The sequence below is a fragment of the Electrophorus electricus genome, chromosome 8, assembly GCF_041902795.1.
Source record: "Electrophorus electricus isolate QZ-2024a chromosome 8, ASM4190279v1, whole genome shotgun sequence".
In the NCBI taxonomy this organism is placed as follows: domain Eukaryota; kingdom Metazoa; phylum Chordata; class Actinopteri; order Gymnotiformes; family Gymnotidae; genus Electrophorus; species Electrophorus electricus.
In genome coordinates, this window is record NC_137504.1 from 10001 (window position 1) to 32787 (window position 22787).

The following is a 22787-nucleotide window of genomic DNA, read 5'->3' on the forward strand; positions in this document are numbered from 1 at the left end:
TTGTTAAATGAGAGATCAGAGTCTCTCAGATATGTACAATTTTTGAGATTTGATAGAAATATAAATATAATTTTCATAGCTTTGTTCTTGTTGAATAAAATTAAATAAAGTTGAATAAAATCAGCCCAAGATGAAAACCCTGGGGAACCCTTAGGACAAACAACTGTAGAAGGCTTTCATTCTGTTTTTCTGGCAGCCCTGTCCTGTGCCTTTTCTTTCACACATTGTCTTTCGTGTTTCCCCCGACTTTCCTTCTCTGCTTTTTGGATCTCTTCTTTTATATTTCTCACTGTTATAGAAGCGCTGCATTGCCACATGAGAGTACTAAGGACTACAAAGTGGCAGTGGAGGAAAACTCATCTAGATTCATTCCTTGTCCTCTGGATATTTGCCAACTGCATTCAAGACCATGAGGGTGGTAACAATCCTAAAGAAGTCCACACTTGACAGCTCCAACATAAGCAATTACAGACCGATATCACTTCTCTCTTTCCTCGCAAAAGTTCTTGAATTAACAGTTTACAATCAATTATCCCTTTTCCTCACTGACATATTCAACAGAAACAACCCTCCTTGCAGTGACAGAGAATCTTAACGTTGCCAAAGCTTCCAAACTGCTATCTGACTTGATTATTCTGGACCTTTTCATTGCACATTATATGCACTGTGCACTTGTAACGTGTTATAACATTACATCACTTACTACAATTGCACACCTGACCTGGGTACCTCAACATAGTCACGGACGGGTAGTCATGGACACCACAATAGCAACAATATAAACATTGAGGAGTAGAATAAGTAGTCAGGGAAATAAATATCAATCAACCTATCAATCAAATCAATTAATCAATCAGAATATTCCTTAACATACTCTCCAAGCATGCCATACAAAAAATTCAAAATTTATTTATATAGCACTTTTTACAACAGATGTTCTCACAAAGCAGCTTTACAAATGTCCACGTCCAAGCCCCCAGTGAGCAAGCCAAGGGCGACAGTGTTTCAAGTTTCAAGTTTGGTTTATTTGTCACATACATAGTCATACATGGTATAACTAGCAGTAAACTGGTTTTGTGAGTGCTCTGTCCAAACTGAGGAAAGAAACAGGGGTGCATAAGGATATATATATATATATATATATATATATATATATATATATATATATATATATATATATATATATATATATACACACATACACATATATATATATATATACACATACACATATATATATATATATATTTTTTTTTTATATATACAAAATATATATATAACAATGTATGTACAATATATGTATAATATGTATATATACACAATGTACAATGTATATATGGATGTATGTACACAATGTACAATTCCAGTTTACAAATTTACAGATTTACAGTCACATGGTGGTGGTGTTCCCCACAGTTTATCAGTTTCCCTGATTCAGGGCCGGAATGGCCTGTGGGAAGAAGCTCCTCTTCAGTCTCTCTGTATTGGTCTTCAGGGAGCGAAAGCACTTCCCTGACCTCAACAGAGAGAAGAGCCTATTGTTAGGATGGGTGAGGTCCTTCACAATCCTCCTGGCCTTTGTCTGGAACTACTTGTAATAGATGGTCTGCAGGTCAGGAAGTTCTGCATGAGTGACACGCACTGCTGAATGCACCACCCTCTGGAGTGCTTGTCTGTCCTGCTTGGTGCTGTTCCCAAACCAGACTGTGATGTTCCCTGTGAGGATGCTCTCGATAGTGCAGGTGTAAAAGTTCCGCAGTACCTTGGAGGGCAGTCTGAAGTCTCTTAGGCATCTGAGGTGGTAAAGATGCTGACGAGCCTTCTTTGCCAGGGAGTTGTTGTGGCGGGACCAGGACAGGTCCTGCAAGATGTGAATGTGTCAGTATAAATAACTGCAATGCACCCTGTATGGCCAGTTAGTCAAGGGTGGTATACATAGCTGCCAGAAGTAATTGCTTAATTTAAAGCTATGTACTCATTTGGCCTAATCCAAGTTTCTGTTATGCAGTGTACATTAAATCTATTCTTGTTGATGATTTAATTTATCATGAGAGCTTTATATATTAGGGATCTAAGACTTAGCAATCCCAGCTTTGCTGGCATGCTATTTATTTTAATACTAATTAGGTTATTAAGACATTTTTTTCCTGGTTTTCTGCATTTCTGTTTAGCTCTGGGAACAGACATAGTGTCAATATGGTCAACCTTGGGTGACATCTCATAGCAGTTGGCAAACAGTTGGTTTACCCTCTTTATCTGCTGCCTGGCCTCCGCTCTGGATTGTCCTTGATTATCTATGTCTGTCATAAGACTGCGACTTATGTTACAAGAGAGGACAGCAGTCTCCCTAGTAGGATGGATACCATCCCACCCTAACAGGCCAGGCTTGCTCTGAAATGTAATCCAATTATCTATGAATTCCACATTGTTTTACATGGACATCCAGCAGTTTGGCTGCAATGGTCCAGCGGAAAAGACACCTGGGTACACTCCAAGTGGGAAAGGAGTTTATTGGCTCCCAGTGCTCCAGTGCAAAAGAAAAAACATATCAAATAAAAAAAAAACAAATAAAAATATTCAAAATAAAACTTTTGTTTTTACAAGCATTTACAAGTTCAATGAAATGCCCAGTAGTCATAAAGCCTCCCAAATCAATCAAGTTAAAAAAACAAAACAAAACAAAAAAACCTCAGAAGCTTATATAGGGGAAAAAACAGGAAATTAGGTGATGTCACTTCCAGTCTTTGGGTGGGAAAATTCCCCATAAAAGTTCCCTTCAACACAGGCCATGGTTTCTTTTCCCTCCAAAAACAAGCCTTGTCACAAAAATAATCACAGATAAGTTTATAATGGATCACACTTCGAAAAACTGTTAATCATCCTAAAATCTATGCAAAAACACATTGTCCCATTCTTTTTAGGTACCAGCACTATAGGGCTGCACCACTCACTGCTTGAGGGTTCAATCACTCCCATCTCCCTCATAAGGTTCAGCTCCTCCAATAACATAGGCAGCAGTCTATCTGGGACTCTGTAGCACTTGTGGATACTATGTGGATACTATTCTGGACTATGCTGGTATATCCTGGTCTCTCTGTGAAGAGTGTTGTGTCCATCAGACCTGCCACCTGCTCTTGTTCTTCCGCTGAAAAGTGTGACAGATGCACCGGCCATGCTGCTTGCTGTCCTTCTGCAATAGTCCTTCGGCAGGTTAACATGGAACTTCTGGTGTTTCTTGCTGCGCTCTGGTATGTACAGCTCTTAGGTGACAGGCCCAACCTTTCTGGTGATTTTGTAAGGACCATGCCATTTTGCCATCAGCTTGCTCTCACTGGTAGGCATAAGTAACAACATTTCTTGTCCTTGCTGGAACTCTCTAGTCTGGGATTTCTGATCTTACCAGACCCTCTGATTGCTCTGTGCCTTCCATAAATGCTCCTGGGCCAGTGCTGTAATCTCCTCCAGCTTCTCTCTCATCTTTACCACATAAGCAACCACATTCTCTTCAGTAGACTTGGGTTCCTCACATTGCTCTCTCAAGAGATCCAATGGGCCCCTCAAATGGAGAAAACCCTGTAGATGCCTATGGTAGCTCCCGATATGCAAAAACATAAGGGAGCCAATGGTGCCAGTCAGTGCCAGTCTGAGAAATTTGTAAAGCATTGCCTTCAGGGTCTCGTTAAATCTTTCAACTAAACCATCTGTCTGAGGAAGATAGGGAGAGGTCTTAATTCCATGTATGCCTAACAGTTTATACACCTCTTGCAGCAATCTAGACAGAAAGATTACGCCTTGATCTGTTAAAATCTTCCGAGGGATACCTACTCTTGCAAACAGATGCATCAGACCATTAGCCACCTGTCTAGCCTTGATTATGCAATAGGAACGCTTCCAGGTAATGTGTGGTATAATAATATAGCACTAAAATATACCTGTTCCCTGTCTTGTTCCTTTCTAAGTGACCCACTATGTCCATACCTATCCTCTCAAATGGGTATCAATTATATGTAGTGGGAGCAAATGTGCTGTAGGAACTGATCTGCTTGATGTCAGTTGGAATTCACTACATGTCTTACAGAATTCTATAATATCTGTGTGCATTTTTGGCCATTTGAAACGTGCACCTATGCGAGAGAGTTTTATACTTGCCTAGAGGCCCTGCCCAGGGTATGGAATGACCTAGCTTCATTACTGTTAACCTCACTGAGGTTGGGACAACCAGCAGCTCAATTTCTCCTTTACACTGGTATAAAATTCCCTTCTTCATAATATAAGTCTCTTAATTGAACCCTGTGCTCCTTTACTTTGTGCCATCAACTTCAGGCACCTTATTGAACCATGGCTGAAAAGTTGGATCTTGCCCCTGCAGTATGGCAATATCTGGTAGTATAGGGGGCATCTACTGGTGTCTCAGGCATGGGTGAAGGCTTTTCTGCAAGGACTGACTTAAGGAACTTCTTCCTGCACCTTTGTGCTTTATGCTTAACTGACTTAGGGGACTTTACATATACCTCAGTGTCATTAAATGCTAATTTTGCTAAGGTGTGTTTAGCACCTTGTGCTCTTGTCATTACCATGCAATGTTGAGTTTGAGAGAGCAGATCTCCCATCACTGGGATATCCTGTCCTAAAACTACTGGATATGGTAACTGGACTTGAAAATGTTAGTCAGGAGAAATGTTTGTCCATCTACTGTCAAATAGACCTCAGTAATGGGATAGCTCTTCTCATCTCCATGTACACAGCTTACTTTTACTTTGCTCTCATTCGAGTCCTCTCTTGGCACCAGATTTTCCCTCACTAACATCTGAGTTCTGCATGCATCAATCAAAGCATTTTCTTGCTGACCATTTACTAGCAAGTGCACGAATACTTTGGCGATACGTGACCTGTGTAGTTTCAAATTTGACTAAAACAGCTGCCTTGACTTTTTCATAGTCCTCCCCATGATCACTGTCCATGGCCACATATGCACTTTGGGCTTTTCCTGTAACTAGGGGAACAGGCCGAATAGCCCAGTCTTCCTTGTGCCAGCAGCAGACTTTAGCAATCTGCTCAAGTTGCCAATCATCTGGAGTAAAGGGATGCAGTTTGAACTCTCTGAAGCTCAATGCTACTCTCTGCTCCTCATCGCCTCCTATCTGAACACTGACTCCTTCTTCTAGCAGCTTGGCTCTTCATGAGCTCCTGGAGCATCACTGTCAGCTCTTTGAGTGATGCATCTGACACCTGTGTTGCTCCACTGGGACTGGAATCCTTTCCTGAGATGTCTGCAATTTCCATGCTTCTCAGGATCATATCCCACCTTTTCAAATGCTAGTATCCCATCAAACAGTTCCTGCTGTATTTTTTTAAATATTTAAAAATATTTAAAAATATAAAAAAAACAAAAAAACAAAAACAAAAACAACGCATAAAGGAAGTGGCCACATGTTATTTTTTATTATCCCTGTACTAAACCCTAACCCTATTATCTTTATTAACTAACCCAGATTCACCAAAATGTTTGGACAGTTCCAAAAGATGCTGCAAAGTAGTTTTATTATTTTGATTTGAAATATTTCTTAATTTTCTTCAGAAAACTTGGCTCGGCTAGACTTTATAAAGTGTTATCTTGTGTATAATTAAATGAACATACTGGTTAGTCATCCTCCAAATCAGACGTTTACATACAACAGCTATAAAAACACTTGAACAAAGAAACTCTAAGATAGTGATAGAGGAGCGTGCCACACCTACGCCATCTGCTGACTACGTTCAGAATACCAGAATACAGCCATTTAGCTATATGAAGAATAAACAAGGCATACAATTAAACGACACAATAGTAAAACAACAACAACAATAATAATAATAAGAAGAACAAATACAGTGGCCCTTATATTCATGTTCCAAAACTATAAACGAATTAATGTCCTTATATAATATTTCAATTGTAAACATTTGCTATATTTGGTCATTGAATGTTGCGACACAACAGGCTGTATCTTACTATACGACTTGTAAAGTCCATTGTTAGCACGTTCTGAAGGCAATAGGGGGCGATCTGACCATTTTCAATAAGCTTGCGCTCTAGACTTCTCGCGTTACTTCCGCGTAAGAGAACGTGAACCGTTGTCTTTTTTTTTTAATCCAGGAAGCCCATTACCAGTTTATCTTCTAACCATGAACAGACGTAGATGTGTCGCTTTAGCCAGTAATGCAGACAAATGAATGAATGTGTAGCCATGAACCCGACCTCAAGTGGATATTGGAGCGTTTTGTTGTGCACGTTGTTTATTTCTGGAGTGATTACGATTTCATTAGCAACTAACTCAGGTAGCTACGTTAGCTAGCATAGCAATAGCTAGCTTCATTAGTAGACTAAAAAGCAAAGACTAATATTGTCTAGCTGCTTTTAGATAATAGGACTATAAAAATATTTGCACCTCGGTGTGTTTGATATATCTGCTTTTTCGGACTCTTGTCATTTCGTTACATCAGTTAACTAGCTAACATCTCTTTATAATTTGGGTGTTGGGGCGAAAAAAAAATCCTGTATTCACGTTTTCCTATAGATCTCCAGATTAGACTTTATCCAAGTAACCAAACGTAATGACTTTGGTCGAGGGCGCCGTGGCAAACTTAATTATTGTTTTTACATGGTTTATTCTGTTTTCTAACCATAGATCAAAGTGAGGTGCAGGATCATGAATTTCAAGCCCCTGATGGATTAGACGTGGACCGTGAAGGGCACACCCCACAATTTGAAACAGACACCACAGAACCACATTTTAAAAGACAATTCAAAACTGCTGAAATTGCTGATGCTGTCTTGGGGACTGAACTCTCTGGAAACTCAGCTGGGATTGAATCTCTTATTCCAAAAAGCTTGAAAGGCTCATTGTCAGGGGTTTCAGCACCCTCTACACCTTGTGGTGATGAGAAGTGTAAGGCTGTTTTGGTTTTTCAGGATACCAATGAGCAGCAGGGGCCTGCTGACCTCGCAGTGGTTCACATAGACTCCGGCATGGCAGAAGGGAACAATACCACAGAGACAGCCAAGACGTACAAAGTCAACTGTGACAAAAGAAGTGTTATTGGACTGGAGAACTTCACAGTGCAGGTTCTCAATGCATCTCAGGTACTTTGATTTGTCCAGAGCTACTCAATGAAGGTTTCAGTGGTAGTGGCTGTGAGAAGTATTTACCTAAACGGTGGCCACATATTTATTAATTACATTAATTAACTGGGTTTGGTTGAAGGGTTACCCCTAAAATTTAATTCAAATATATTTCAGAATAATAAGTGACTGAGTTTGCACTACCTAAGACTCCACCCCTAAACATAACTGTCCACATGGCCCAGTATGCATAGTCTTTCCAAATAAACATTTTTAGAAGTTCGCTAATGATTTATATCTCTCCATTGATGATGCCAAAAGAGTGTATCTATAATCCAGGCTCAAAACTTCTATGTACACCATGAAAAAGCAGATTTTCTAAAATAATCCAGTAGTTGTCACTGATAGTTTGCATGTCTTCAAACCACTGTGCATCTTTTCAATCAATACTTAATTTTTCTCTAAGTTTGGATACTTACGTAAAAAAAACAAAAACAAAGTTTTCTGATTTGGGATATAACTCTGCAGTCTGGTCACCATCTCTATGCCTTCCAACTGATCATTTAATCCATTTACTGTATCCTAAAGGACCTGATGGAGTTCTTGAATGCCAATAGCACAGAATGCTCCTTGGTACTCTTCTACACTACCTGGTGTCAGTTTTCTGCAAATCTCGCTCCTCATTTCAACGCTCTGCCACGGGTCTTTCCCACCATGACCTTCCTCGCTCTTGATGCCTCACAGCACAGCAGGTTATCATCAGACATGCATTTACTTTGTCTGGGTGGTGCCTTAAGTTACTAATATCACACTAAAATTATTGTCCTACTATTCAACAATGACTGAATAAGAAAAACTGCCTTAATTATCTTGTAGTCTTTGTTTAAAAAGAATTTTAGAAACAAGCAGAAAGAGAATGAAACAATTGGTTAAAAAAAAAGATAATGGGCTAACATCCAAGTAGTAATTTTTATTATACAGTATTCATTTGACAAATAATTTTTACAACTCTCCAATGAAACATGCAGTAATTGTTATAGAACTGTTGAAAATACACTTAGAAAAGTATAATGTCTATATAATAATCAGTAATTGCATTGTTTGAGTGTGAATAATTAGGATTTTAAAAATGTTTCTCTTACTAAATGTTGTTTGTTAATTTATATTTTCTCTATAGTCTATCCACTCGATTTGGGACAGTGGCTGTTCCCAATATCCTTCTTTTTCAAGGTGCCAAACCAATGGCTAGGTTCAATCATACCGACAGAACTCTGGAAACATTAACATCCTTTATAGCAAACCAAACAGGTGAGCTTTTCAATGTATTATCACTCAGTGTTGGAACTTTTTTTTTACTATGATACTATTAGAGTAGTTTACATTTACAGCATTTGTCAGACGCTCTTATTGTTGATCAACAATAGGCCTCATGCTTGAACATTTTTGTATCCATATCTTAAATTTCTTGTCATTTTGATGTAACAGTTTACTGGGACACATCAGATTCAGTAACGCTTGCAACCACATGTTGAAATTGTCATAACTTTCTCACATAAATTGTTCATACAAGAGCATGTGTTGAATTGCAGATCGATATTATTCATAAGTGTCTAACAGTAAAAAGTGACCTTTCTACTTTGAGCGTCATATTGCAGAACTAATAGTGTAACTGAGATCCGATAACACTAATGTATAAGAAATGTTGCTTTTGCTGTTCACTATGTCGGTTAAGGTCTGTTCCATCGCAGACATAAAGATGTTGTTTTATATCAAACTCACCAAATGCCTCACCAAAGAAATGCAGTACATGACATGACTAAAATGAGATGGAGTTCAGGGTGGATGAGAAATTATCGTGTTTCAGTTGTTCAGCATCCAAATTGTTAAATTACATAAATGAAGTTTAAGACTAATTTGTCACTAATTTGTCATTAACATCATTATTAACAGCCCATTGATTGGCAGTGATGTCTGGGAGGCCTGAAGTGCTACTGTGTTAGTTTTCATATGAAAGTTAATTTTCATATGCCTGTGTATAAAAGAATTAAACTGGCATCCAAACTGTTTCAAAACTTTGCAAAATAGGAAAGAAGAATGACCACTTCCATATTCATATTCATATTCTATATTTGTCATACTTTTGTGAATTCTTTCAGTTATGCCATGGGAGGTTCAGAAAATGCTCAAGTTTACCAAATTTTCATAAATTACTTTTAGAAGCAGCTTTGTTCATACAAGTGTGCATATTTAGGAGAATTGTGAATTAGCATGTTTGATACCTCAAAAATTCCTTAAGAATAAATGGCCCCCACAACTATTGTCATTCATAAAATTCCCTTGTACAAGTAAGAAAAATGTTTTCAGATATGAGTAATTGAAAACAATACTATAAAACAATAGTAGAATTATCTGAAAGTCAAGGAATGGGAAATATTTCCCAAGTTGTTTACACTGTCATTTAAGGTTCAAGCCACATTTAAGATATTGGATTTGATAAAGAAGGATAATTTGCTTTGTACAAGTGTTTTCTGAAACCGTGTTCTTTAAACTAGGGCTAGGGTTAACCCAGTGTTCTGTAAACTGGGCATGACTGGTCTTCAATCTTCCAATGTTCCTTGATGCTTGCCTACAAAGCCAAAAATGGACTAGCCCCTTCATACAAGGTCAATGGTCAAAGCCCGATCCGTACCCCGAGTATTTTGAACCTCTAATATGGCTCAGATTGAAATGTCGTGCTTCAAGTCTCATGGAAGACAAGCATCGAGATTATTTTCTGTCCTGGCTCCCAAATGGTGGAATGAACTTCCACTTGCTGTCCAGACAGTCTTCAAATGCAGACTGAAGACCCATCTATTCATGGAATATTTCAATGACAACTGACCCTGCTTCTATATTGACTAACTAAATTAGTACTTATTGCACGGTATTGTTCATTACACTGATGTTGTCTAACAAATACTAGTACTTATTGTTTATTACACTTATCATTGTTTAAGATTCACCTTATGCATTTCGTACTTCTAGGCATCAGCAGTGATCCCTGTATATCTACAGTATTCTAAATCATTGGTATATTGGACTCTAACCTACTGCACTGGCTAGGATGTATTCTATGAGTAAATGACAAAGCACGTTTGTAAGTCGCACTGGATAAGAGCGTCTGCTAAATGCAGTAAATGTAAACTAGGGCTAGGGTTAACCCAGTGTTCTGTAAACATACAGGTTTTACACAAGGTTTTCAAATAATTTGATGTTCAAAGCAGCATTTTAGTATGTAATATTCCTATCTTTTTTAATTTACCTTTTAATTTTTTTCACAAGTTTAAATTTTGTTGTTTAAGCAAGATTTTTCAAATATATTATACTACCTTCCTGATTTCCTGTTCATAAATTCTAAACCTTTATCTCACTCTCAGGTTTTGAAGCAATTCCAGACCAAACTGTTTCAGAGGGGGATCATTCAGGACCTTTACCTAGTGTCCCTGTGAAAAGCATTGATTGGCTCTTTGTGTTTTCTGTACTGTTCATATCTGGCTTTATCCTGTACGCCATCCTGCGGACAGACAGCATACGCCTGCTCATACCTGGACAAGAACACGAACACCAAGAATAAGTGCATAACCCATACATCTATCAAAGCCAGTTGTGTACACCATTCATTCTGTTGTGGAGTTAACTGAGGTAAAAATGGTCCCTAATAGAAACATGTGCCTGCTCATGTTTAGTTCTTCTCACATTTTGGCAAATATGAATCTTTGGAGTATTTGTGATCTCTCACAGAAAATGCTTTAAAGCAGAATTGCCCTTTGTTCTTATACAGTGGCAGTAACAGAGATATCCATTATGACACAGCAGTTAATCCATCTTTGCGGATATATAAATGTTTTGTTCCATTTACATAGTCTGTTGAAAGTAGGCTGTAATATTATGAATGCCTCCTCTGGAAACACTGAAGTGCTGATATGTGGGTTTGGGGTGTGTGCTTTTTTTTTTTTTTTTTTTTCCTTTTTTAAACACAAGACTATTGCTGCTATGATGGACCTCTGTTATTACAAGTGTGATCTGTTTTGGTACATAAACTAAATAACATCAATTAAGAAGAAACAGTGTGCGGGTAATGAGAAAGGACAGGTAAGCATTCACTACTAAAAAGCTCAGTTTTAGAATTATAGTCCGTTTGAACATTTTAAACTGGTTACTCTGTAGTGCCTAAATGGAAGCTGTGTCACATTAAATTTTTATCCCAGTTTAAACAATAAATCACAAAATATTTAACGGGAATTCAAACTAAGTTGAGGGGGGGGGGGGGGGGGGGCATTAAAATGTGATGCTTCTCGTAACTGCTTAATTAATGTTATAGCCTTTGCAAAGTTACTTTAGAATAGAATAATATAGGATGGTAGGTTAAGGTAATTACAGAATGATGTCACCCTAAAATATCACAACCACCTCTCAAAGAATTAATCAAGTAATTATTTGACAAGTATGCACGTAAATGACCTGTACCTTTTTCATTTTATCTCCAATTTGAAAATAGTTGTAAGCTTAAGTCAATCTGTTCAAATGTTTATTTTAAAACGTTCAAAATTAAACTTATGGTTACTTACTTCTTTGTTATAATACATTTTAAGACTCAAGTGTGCGGTTTGTTCGCTGTCATTCTCGTAGGATATATATGTTTGCGCGCACTTTTGCAATGTTCTCTGCGCATTTGCACGTTTTGCAAGCGGGATGCGATATTTTTCTTCAGGCACAACAAAAGGCAGCCAAGTTTCGTGGCGTGGCTGCACAACAACGCGGTTGAGAAAGTATCAGTGTGTAGTATACTTTGTCCCCTGAGGGGATTATGCATTGGTTAATGTTTAGGTCATGTAGTGAATTGTGCAGTATTTTTTCCAAGCAGGGAAATATTTTTCCTTCTACACGCACAGCCAAAATGGTAAGAATTCTTGTTTCTTATTCAAAGCATGATCCCATTGTAGGGATTGTATGCTAGCTAGTTACCAAACCGATGCACCTGGTGCAGATAACTTATACCAGTTATCTGCGTTGTCTTTGCGATTTCCACAATATAACCTGGATCTTGGATTTATGAAGATCATCGATCTGAGAGTCCGAAATGAAAAGCTGATTCTGACTTTTATGATGAGTACACGCGCCAAGTGTGAACTAACGTTATTTAGGTGGCTATTAGCAACCAGCCTTTGATTCCAATAGTATGGATATAAACGCATGTAAATCTATCCAAAATAATTTGGTATAACTTTGTTACCTCGCTGATACTCTTATAGTAGTTTTACATCACCCTCTAGGCTTACTTGTACAGGGCTTCGGTGATTAAAAAGTCAGAAATGGGTCACTGAGGCCATAGTTGGAACGTAAATTTCACTCAGTGGTGGACGGGAGCCTGCAAGGATTTCAACTGCCATCTTGTGGACATCGGAAGTAGACTTTAACCGTGTTGTAAATCAAACATAAAGCCGTTCTGAGAAGTTAAATTTTTTTTTTTTGTTTTTTTGGGTTTTTTTTGTGCTAAAGCTTAAATATTACATAGAAGAAAATGTGGTACTCTGTAACATGCTAATTATCTCAGAGTCTCGACCTCCGTATTATAAGTTATTAACCATCTTACACACGACATACGAGTGCATGAAGGCCCTTAAAAAACTCTTTAATATGGTGCTTGTACTGTACCTTTGCACGACTAATTTTACTTTAACACCGACTACATTTACTCTAATACTGACTAAATCTACTGTTAGTTTCCCTATTACACTTTTGCCGTTTCATCTTTTTTTTTTCTCTCCTGCAGTCTTCAGATTTAAAACTAATCTGAGCAGATCTGACTGACTGGACTGGAGTTACTTCTCAAACTGGCGATTTCAAAAATAAAACCATAACAGTTCAATTGAACGTCATGCTTTGATACCACAAACAGTTGGATGCAAGCTTGACTTCTGATCACAGCCAATAGGCAGTGATAACTGTTGTTATTAACCAGCAGATGGTGCAAAAATTCTCAGCCAATGTCCCTCTGTGAAATGAGGGGACTAGTTATTCAGTTACTATGTTGGTAACTTTCAGGTATGTTAATATGTACTTTAGTAGGAAATGGATTATTTCAGTTACACCTCTCATGCTTCTTTCTCTGGGCTTTTAACAGTGACAGTAGGAAGAGTTACTGCACTAGGAGCTGTGGGTGTGTGTTGTTGTTTTTTTTTTTTTGTTTTTTTTTTTTTTTAAAGGCTACAGACTCACTCTGGCTGACTGCAGGAGAGAGAGAGCCACTGCTGATGGAGTTGAAGGCCACAGGCTGGGTGGAGGTGGAGGGTCGAGATGCTCTATATAAGGAACTGCACTTCAAAACATTCAACCAGGTGCACTCACTCAGCACACTGTCTTCTCTGCATATTATAACTGCTGTTTCAGTATAGTTTTCTCCCACAGGTCTTCTGTTTTCTGTCAACACCCCACCCTAACCCGAACCCCAACACCGCACCCTCACCCAACAACACATATTAACCCCAACACCTGTCATTCTGGTATGCACTTTTCAGTGCTGGCTTGTTGTTTAAATGTCTAATGTTGACTAGCACATTAATCAGAATAGGTATTATAGTAATACATATTTTTTTCTTGTACTGTCTTAATATCTTTTTCTACATAACCACAGGCACAACACCTTTCTGAGCAGCCTTGGTGTGTTTTCTTTACTTATGAAAACAAGAGAGACATCATTCTTTAAATCCTGCTTAAAATCTTCCAGAATGTTGTGCTGTGCTGTGCTGTGAAAATATAACCTTGATTCTCTACCAGTCAAGAGTTTGGACATGCCTACAGTTTAATTTTACCTTTTTTTTTTTTTTTTTTTTTTTTTTTTTTACATTTTAGAAAACAATGAATGTATCAAATAACATGATAACTATGGATGATCCTGGTGTCTTCTTAATAACCAATATAATGAGGCAGCCATAATGTCTTACAATTCCTTTATATTTTTATATTTATATATATATATATATATATATATATATATATATATATATATATATACACTACAAAGAATTTATTTATATATATTTATATATTTTTATATATATATATATATATATTTATATATATATATATATATTTATATATATATTTATATATATATTTATATTTATATATATATTTATATATATTTATATATATATATAATTTATATTTATATATATATATTTATATTTTTATATATATATATATATATATATATATATATATATATATATATATATATATATATATTCTTTTTGTAGTAAAGTGCACAGATTTTCCAGAGAAACAGTACATTTCAGACAGAGTTTTCATATGTATTCATATGGAGGCTATTCATTTTCAGTGTTTACAGGGAGATTTCGAAGTTGCATTATTGGTGTTTTCATGGATGGACGCATTGACAAACGTGCCACAGTATGTGGTGTCGCAGGCCGTGGGCTTGGCGACAAAATCTTAAAAAAAAAAAAAATGCTGTACTCTTCTGCATGCCTGTGTTCAGCAGAACATGCTTCCATTCACAACGTGCCCTGTGCAAAGCTTCTGCTACTTGACTCATGGCTGGGTAACAGCTCCAAGTGTGTAGTGTTGCCCTTAAGTGCAATATGAAACTTGCCATAGCTGCCTCCTCAGTCTGAAACAGAACACACTCCCTCATGGCAGTGCTTCATTGTCATTGATCAATAGGCTCCATGCTAATGGGATGGACTCCCTCACTCATTAGGAGTTTCTGGAGGCCCTGTGGGAGTCTCTGTGTTTGTTTTATACTTCAGGGGCCATCAAGTAGAGTTTTCATAAGAATCAAAAAAGACAGCTGGCTGTGTTCTCCCAGAAAGTCTCAGATTTATGTCTTTCAGCTGATTGGTTGCAGGTGGAAATCAATTTGGTGGACCTCCAGTTTGACTCACTTGTTAAAGGGATCTTATATATGCTTAAAGATTAGTCAAGAGGTGTTTTTTTTTTTTTTTTTTCCCCCGCTTTCATTCTGAGCTACTACATGTGTATCTTTATTTGTAAACAGTTCCCACTGACTGACCAAAATAATATAATATAGAAATGTATGTTTGTTTGTTTTTGTTTGTTCGTTTTCCGTCGTGTGAAGTAATGGGCAGTTTTTAGTGGAAGCCTTAGCATACCTGCACCAGGGAATATCACAGTATCATGTTTCGCTTAGCGTACCTGCACCAGGTATTGTCACAGTATTGTAGTTTCTTTAGTCTACCTGCAGAAGATAATATCACAGTATCATAGTTCCCTTCTTCTTTTTTCCTACTACTGGGCCAACCTGCATTGTCAACCTGAGGTCACTAATCCAGACGTTAGTTGTTTTAGCTCCATTACACCACATTATCCTGTTTTTACACTTCCTCAGGTCTGAAGCAGTGGCTCCCCCCCTCCCCCCCTTGTTTCTTTTTGCCCGGGTTGTGTGTCAGATTTGATCACCCTGATAGGGACCAGAGCTCAGCTGGAGTGCAGTTGAGGTTTCGATCAAAATGATTTCTTTCACAAACAGTCAAATTGGCTAAAATGTTTCATCTGGCTCAAAAAACCACTAACTGTCTAACTATTCCACATGTTGCTCCTCTATGTGTATTTGTTGGTCTTGTTTCTTCTATATGTGTCTGTATGTGTGCATGTTTGTGTCTCTCTCTGTGTGTTTGTGTGTCTCTGTATGTTACTGTCCTGCTGTGGTTCAATGTTTACCACTCAGTTATTGCAGTCATCCTTACATTTTTTTTTCCCATTATCTTGGCCATTTTCATTCTTTGTTTTGTGTGTTTGTTGTAGATTTTGTCTTGTTCATGATTGTGGTAAAGGCGGTTTCCTATGGAGCTCTTTAAGAGAAAATCTGATCAGGTAGCTTCTCTAAAGCTGATTTGGTGTATCCCAGTGTTTTCCATGAGACTCAGTCTGCTGTGTTTGAAAGGAAGCAAATGTCATGTTGCTTCTGCTCAAGGTGACTGTGTGGATTTAATGTTTTGGCTCACTGGGGAGCATCTTTTGACACTGCAGATGAAAGTGCATCAGTCTCCAGTCACTAGTAGAAATTGTTGTGTTGTATCTAATGAATGATGAGAGCTTCTTTGTATCACACTTTGAGTTGTAATTTATGCATTTTACGTTTTGGCCTGTCATGATGCATTTATTGAAAGAGTAATGTCTGATTCATGTGTGAATCCACCTTTTGATGAACAGAAAAGTTATACATGGATTATGATCAGTCATTTAAAATCGGTTTTAAACAATGAAAACCCATTTTTGGAGTAGCTGTTTATATGCATATAACACACTTTCTGTTTTAAAATTATTTTGTACAATATTTTACTGTCTTAATGTGAATAATTTTATGTGCTTAAAGAGGAAAAATAACTATTAACCTCAAACTCTGAACCCTGCTCCAAGGGTTTACACAACACGTATGCACACAACCTTTACTCTGAATAAATCATGGCAATATTCAGCAATATTCTTGAAAATAACCTCTTTGAAAGCTAGTGGAACATGTCCTATAATGATGCACTACATCAGGTCTGGGCATGTGAAACACAGGGCTGTTCACTGTTGGTGTTCACCCTCCACCCACCTGCAACTGAATACCTTAAGAGTGGGTGTGCAGAACCCCAAAACATCCAAAGTCTACATTCCTACATAAGGCTCCATCTGACAATCTCTTAAAAACCTTTTCCTTATTGGACATACTCCAGTTGTGTTATATAAGACAAAGCTGGACTCTTTGGAGAAACCAGACTACTGGCTGTTTGTCAGAAATGCTGAAGTCACTAATCGTCTCAGGGAAAGGTCTGAGGTTTTTTTCTGCACCAATCTTGAGTTGAAATAAGGGGACCATCTTTCCTTCATTGTTTGTCTGTCTCTCTCACTGGCTGGGTGGGTGGGTGTGTGTGTGTGTGTGTGTGTGTGTGTGTGTGTGTGTGTGTGTGTGTGTGTGTGTGTGTGTGTGTGTGTGTGTACAGATAATGACAACCACTATACATCTCTTACAATGAGAAGTTTACTGTACTGTAAGTTTTAATGCACTGCTCCTGAAACACCTGTATTAGCTAAGCCTCAACCATACATATTCTTGGTGAAGAATGTCTTTAAAGGGTATTTTAAAGAACTTTGAAGAGTGGGCCACCATTTGAGCCATGCTACATTGGTGCAGTCAGTGGGAGGAAAGCAGCAATAACATGCCTGTGAGGGCCTGTGGGCTTTATATAAGGGTTGTAATGATCATGGCATTAGCTGATTTTCTCTGGAGGCATGAAGGCTGCGACATTGCATTTTGGCTGTTGGACACGGGATAATAATCATGCAGGGAGGTGGTGTTTGGGACTTGTGAAGCAAAGCGTGCCAGAATCTGCATGCACTTAGGCCTGGCATGAGGACCGGGTGTCCCTAAGCCCTGCACCGCGCCGCCGAAAACCTATCTGTAAATAACCAGCATATGTGTTTGAATGTAGGGCTGTATTTCAGCCTCGTTGCAACCATGGAATAGCGTCCAATGTCAAAACTCCCTCATTCAGAGTTTTATGACAATCATGCCATAATAGCCCAAAATGCACCTAAACTGGCGGGCTGGGGGCGGTTGGCATGCCGACCCAAGACCGGCTGGTTCTGATTATTTGAGACAAGGGCCTGCAGTATGTCAAGTGAAATTGCCTGATTTTGACAGACTGGAGAGTGGCTGGGGCAGAGGAGAGTGTTCCACACAATGAAGGTAAACAAAGAGCCAGAGAACCATGGTCCTTGACCTCTTTTGGATTTGGTGTCAAAGGCAGGAGTTAGAGTCTTCGAAGGTGTTCCACTGATGAGTGAGTGAGTGTGTGAGTGTATGTGTTTGGGGGGGGGGGGGGGGGGAGAGCATAAGATATTTTTATTTATTTTTTTTTTACTCTTCTTAACTAAAAGTAACTCCAGAAGAGGAGCCCAATCAGTGTAGTCTGGGATAGGGTTTTCAGAGTAGCTTGGCTGAAGAACATTTAAAACACTGTTTTGTACATATGAGTATGGAGGGTTAAACTCTTTGTTGCAACCTTTTTCAATTCAGTTCTGTCATTCACAATGTGGACCAGCATGTTTAAATGAAAAGAGGGAATAGGTTCACTTTATCTGGTAGATTCAATCCATGTCAGATAAAGGCAAAGCTTTGACAGCAGTCAACAGGGTCAGTTATTTAATAATTGCCAAAGTTTTAATGAAAGCTGAGAAAGAACAGACTCCTTGCTCAGATTGGGTCAAGTTGCAGAAATCTTCCAATTATTTTAAATTGATTGTGAGAGAGTTTCCTTGATGGCCAGTTTGATCAAGTTCCTGATCGTGTTACATCATGTGTTGGAAATTGGTTACAACACACTAGAGTCCAAGCAATTTCCTCTTGCAAGTACCTCTGTCTCTTTATGTCAGAAGTTGGACAGGCGAACAGATTGGACTGCAAAGATAGTTGGTGTACAATGGTGGGTCAGTTGATCTAATTATCCAAGGAAGCGTTTAGAGGCTTAATTGAGATTGCAGAGGGAAATTACTCTGAAATGGCTGGTGCTGATGTTTTTTCCTTCCCCACAGCAGGCAAAAGATTTTGTCTTTCTTTGTAGGCAATTAGAATTCACATAATCACACTCTGAATGGCCTCTGATTGGAACACACGTGTGTGGATGTTCCCTCAGTTCCACTAGTAAGCCAACTCAGTTAACCCTAACCAATGCTCTAAAATGACTGTTTTCATAGGCTATCCATCTCAACTAGATCTTTTTAGAAATTTTCACCTCTTTGTTTGTTTACCTTGTATTGTGTAATGATTTCTATATTGCACCACAATGATAATTAATAATCTATATGTACAGCTATACCACACAATAAAACTGAATAATTTGGAAACACAAACGCACCAAAACTAAGGCAATAATTGAGCCTTACAGGAAATATTTTTGTGTTTCCCTAGAGCATGGGCAGACCATGATGCTTATATTGGGTTTAATGTTGATCAAAAACTGTTTAAGGTTTTTCATAATTTTGATTTAATTTGGTGGCTGTCTAGTATTTTCCCACTTTGATGATTGTGATGTAATGTGAGGGGTTGTGCTGTCTATAACTGTTGTAGTTTTGCATTAGTCAATAAAGCATTAATGCTTACCTGGAGCTGTAGACTGGGACCTGGGGATGCTGGAAGCTCAGAACTGAAGTGTATCAACAGTAAGACTGTAGCCTGTATCAAGCCCCAGCACTGTGGACCACTGGAAAATGAAGAGCTCACTGCATACTGAGGCTAGGAATTAGATTAATTGAGGAACCTTCCACTTCTAAAATAGTCTGTTTTCTTTTCTGCAGGCTTTTGGCTTCATGTCTAGAGTGGCTCTGCAAGCAGAGAAGATGAACCATCATCCAGAGTGGTTCAATGTTTATAACAAGGTAATAACTTCCACTGAGCCACCAATGCTTCACCCTGGAGCAGTGCTTTAGAGTGTTAGGGTTAGAGGTTTAGAGTGCTGCTCAGGAGAAAGCAAGAGAGGGCCCAAGGCCCTTTGAACACATTGGGTTTACATTGCAAACAATCATGCTATGTAGTGAACTAGCTCACATTTCACACCAAGTACTGAGGCCCAGGAAGAAAAGGAGAGAAGATTGGAAAATAATCCTGACAGTTTATGGTGAAAATCTTTTCCCAAAGAACCCCCTTCTTCTGTCTCTGCAAAATAAGTAGCAGTGGATATGACAAACAAGGCCTCAAATCTCTGTGAATCACACTTTAGCCTCTGAGTTACTGGTGGCAGTTGGACTGCAGTGCATAAAATTTAGCCATTAATCCTGTCTTTAATAAAGTGTCTGGAGCTTTTAGACTCTGCAAGTGCTACTTTCCACTGTGCTTGATTTTTTTTGCTGATGGTGTGTCATTTCTTGTGTGTGTGTGTGTGGGCGGGGGAGGTTTTTTTTTTTTTTTTGCCCTATAATTGCATTCTGTGCTCTCTTCCAGGTTCAGATCACCCTAACAACACATGACTGCGGAGGACTGTCAAAGAAAGACATCCGGCTGGCCAAATTTATTGATAAAGTTGCACTGACTATGTAGGACAGTCAAAGGATAATTTCACATTTGTTGGTCTCCCCATCTACTCGGTCATCACAGAGATTGGTTGTATTGGCCTGCTGAGAGACTTTCTGAAAGAGCTTTCCTACTACACTTAGCTCCTCATGCCCTGGAACTTAGGAGGCAGGCAAAATTGTCAACAAGATTGCTGCAAAATTATTCTTGAATGTCTGCTTTATTATTATAATTTTTTTACTCATAAATACAAGAAAGGTAAATTCCAGTTACAAACAGTAGGTTTTGAGTTGTGATATTGATATAAAAATTGAGTTAGCCATTTCATACACTATGTTGGATATCAGTGAGAAATTATCCTTAGAACTTTCCATAAAATTAGTCCATTGTACGTCTCACGCTAAAAAATTAATGGATCCTAAATCCCTACCAAACATCTGAAATACCCAAATTAAAATGATTAACTGTAAATATCTGTACTGATGTCATTGTCCCCTAAACCAACTGGTGATTAATATTGAGATGCCAGAGCTCCAAATTATGGTAATTTTGTTGATTAACCTACTATGTGCGATCAAATGATTTTGTAAAAGATTTTGTAAATGACAGTCGCGTTTGTACATGATTTTAAACCCCATGTGCATCTTATCTCGCAGTAATATAATGGTTAACAAAAGTGATCGATTTAGCTAAAGGGTTTCTGATTGTAATCCCTCTGATTCTCAGTTATGACCGTTTAGAGCGTATCAATGGCTGACTAAGTTGATTATGAGGAACGGAAAACGAATAGCAGCAGTAATATTAGGCGTGTTTAAATTAGGTAATTTTTTTCTTAAATGTACATATGGGATTCTACATTTCTAGTGTGCATTTTGTTAAATTAACTGAAAGACCTAGGGCAACGTTAGCTAGTACGTTAATATTTAGTTACTATAGTTACTCTACAATATAAAAAGATCTTTAGACAACTAACTAAAACGAAGTTACAAGTCCACAATTAAACTGCGTTGGAAAGAGATTGCTAATAATATTTCAGAAATACCTTTCAGTTAATTGGTTGCGTTTGTTTTTTTTTTTAAAGATAAAGATAATAGCTGACGCTAGCTAGCTAAGCGAGTGACTGAGCAGCCTGGTTTCCATGGAAACCTGTGGAGGTTCTCCACAGGTTTCCACAGTCACCGTATCCGATCTCCGAAGTTACACTTGTGCTTTCATAACATGGGATTAATATATATTTTTTAAAATTCACCAGTGTACATTTTTTTTGCTTATAGTTGATAATACCTAGTTGATAATATCGTTGCTGATTTTATCAAATAAATTTTTTTTTTACTTGGTTCCCTTTGATAAAATGTTCATGTTTCATAAAAAAAATAACAAATGTTGTAATTTCCTTTACCATTTCACCTTAGTTTTGACTAAAACAGCTCTTATTTGCCGTTTCACACAGCTAGGCTATTCAGTAGCCTAATACTACAGTTGGATACAGCACAAAATATGTAGGCTGATTGTATATAAATATAAAAATCGAATCTCGTTTTCTAGACCTCGGTTAATGGCCCTGGGTAAAAGGAGGGATTATTTGCTGCAATCCTTTGATAATTAATTTGTACCTGTATATGTTTCCGATAGCCTAATCCATGTAATCTGTAGATACATTTGCTATAGCCTATGTAAGGTCTAATACAATGCAATTTGGTTTTGAAAAGCTTTTGATGTAGACCTCTGTTTAATAGGCCTATTTGCACAAGTAGCCCAGGCCAAGCTATTTTGTGGTGCGCTACTGAATTAAGCAGTATTAGTTTTGTATTTGATTAATTTAAAGAGTAAAATAAATTATTGACGACTTCTGCCGGGAGCTGGGGTGTGTCTTCCCAGCAGTCATATATGTAGAGCAGCTGGTTGAGACGGCTCAGGCCGTAGCCTATGTATATTCTAACTGGGATGGACAGGCGCATTAAAGGATTAAACGCATACTGTCTACAACACGTGCGCAATATTATTAAATGGTAAACGAAAGTTTCAGACGTTTTGCTGTTTTAAAATAATTGATGTGAAACATTACTATCCATTGAACACCTTAATAAAATAGGATGTTTTCCCTGCTCCAACATTTTGATAGCGTCCTTCAAGTCTGTTTGTATTCTAGGTATTCTCTGTTCTAATCAGTCATTGACTGCAAAATAATTGCAGTGTAAAATGATGCCTTTATTTTGGACGTGCGGTTCATAGTTATTTATCGAGGTAGTCTTCTTAAAAACTGGTATAGGAGGACAGAGGAAACTGCAACGTCAAAAACACTAGAAGCGTGTAAGATATAGGAGATTTCTGATTAAGCAACAAGTCTATTGCCTAGTCGATTTTCTATTTCGGAAGCCGTTGGTAGGTGATCAATCCTGGGTAGGTTGTTATTATTATTATTATTATTATTATTATTATTATTATTTGCATTATCGATCTAAGGTGTAAGATATATTATACGTTCTAACACTTAGGTGCAATCTCAGCGTACTCTAATTCGGACGCACGAGTTGCAAATTGCAATTAATAAATTAATCTTATGCACTCATTCTTCTCTGTGAAAGAAGGAGTGTATATGAATAACTTAATTGC

At 37.9% G+C, this 22787-nt stretch overlaps 2 protein-coding genes across 5 annotated transcripts; both read left to right on the forward strand.

Moving 5' to 3' along the window:
* Positions 1 to 6107: 6107 nt before the first annotated feature.
* txndc15 (thioredoxin domain containing 15) lies at positions 6108 to 11732 on the forward strand. The gene is made up of 5 exons (XM_027032889.3): positions 6108 to 6318; positions 6669 to 7123; positions 7691 to 7854; positions 8280 to 8410; positions 10519 to 11732. The coding sequence occupies exons 1-5, from the start codon at positions 6210 to 6212 to the stop codon at positions 10713 to 10715; spliced, it is 1056 nt and encodes a 351-aa protein (XP_026888690.2). The 5' UTR covers positions 6108 to 6209; the 3' UTR covers positions 10716 to 11732.
* A 127-nt stretch (positions 11733 to 11859) lies between these two features.
* LOC113592133 (pterin-4-alpha-carbinolamine dehydratase 2) lies at positions 11860 to 22285 on the forward strand. Of its 4 annotated transcripts, XR_014125005.1 has the most exons (5): positions 11860 to 12041; positions 13348 to 13479; positions 19463 to 19543; positions 20106 to 21306; positions 21340 to 22285. XR_014125005.1 is itself a non-coding variant. In XM_027032891.3 (4 exons), the coding sequence occupies exons 1-4, from the start codon at positions 11949 to 11951 to the stop codon at positions 20199 to 20201; spliced, it is 402 nt and encodes a 133-aa protein (XP_026888692.1). In that variant the 5' UTR covers positions 11860 to 11948; the 3' UTR covers positions 20202 to 22285. The 4 variants fall into 4 exon arrangements, 3 of the variants coding, with proteins under 3 accessions (XP_026888692.1, XP_026888693.1, XP_081575882.1); XM_027032891.3 differs by having other exon boundaries at positions 20106 to 22285; XM_027032892.3 differs by having other exon boundaries at positions 11894 to 12041; positions 13376 to 13479; positions 20106 to 22285.
* Positions 22286 to 22787: the final 502 nt, after the last annotated feature.

Bases quoted from the DNA above. Each gene is read 5' to 3' on its own strand.
- txndc15 (XM_027032889.3), top strand. From the start codon at position 6,210: ATGAATGAATGTGTAGCCATGAACCCGACCTCAAGTGGATATTGGAGC. The intron at 6,319-6,668 runs GTAGCTACGTTA...TTCTAACCATAG, and splicing joins TTCATTAGCAACTAACTCAG to ATCAAAGTGAGGTGCAGGAT. The intron at 8,411-10,518 runs GTGAGCTTTTCA...TCTCACTCTCAG, and splicing joins CTTTATAGCAAACCAAACAG to GTTTTGAAGCAATTCCAGAC.
- LOC113592133 (XM_027032891.3), top strand. From the start codon at position 11,949: ATGCATTGGTTAATGTTTAGGTCATGTAGTGAATTGTGCAGTATTTTT. The intron at 12,042-13,347 runs GTAAGAATTCTT...TTTTTTTTAAAG, and splicing joins CTACACGCACAGCCAAAATG to GCTACAGACTCACTCTGGCT. The intron at 19,544-20,105 runs GTAATAACTTCC...GCTCTCTTCCAG, and splicing joins GGTTCAATGTTTATAACAAG to GTTCAGATCACCCTAACAAC.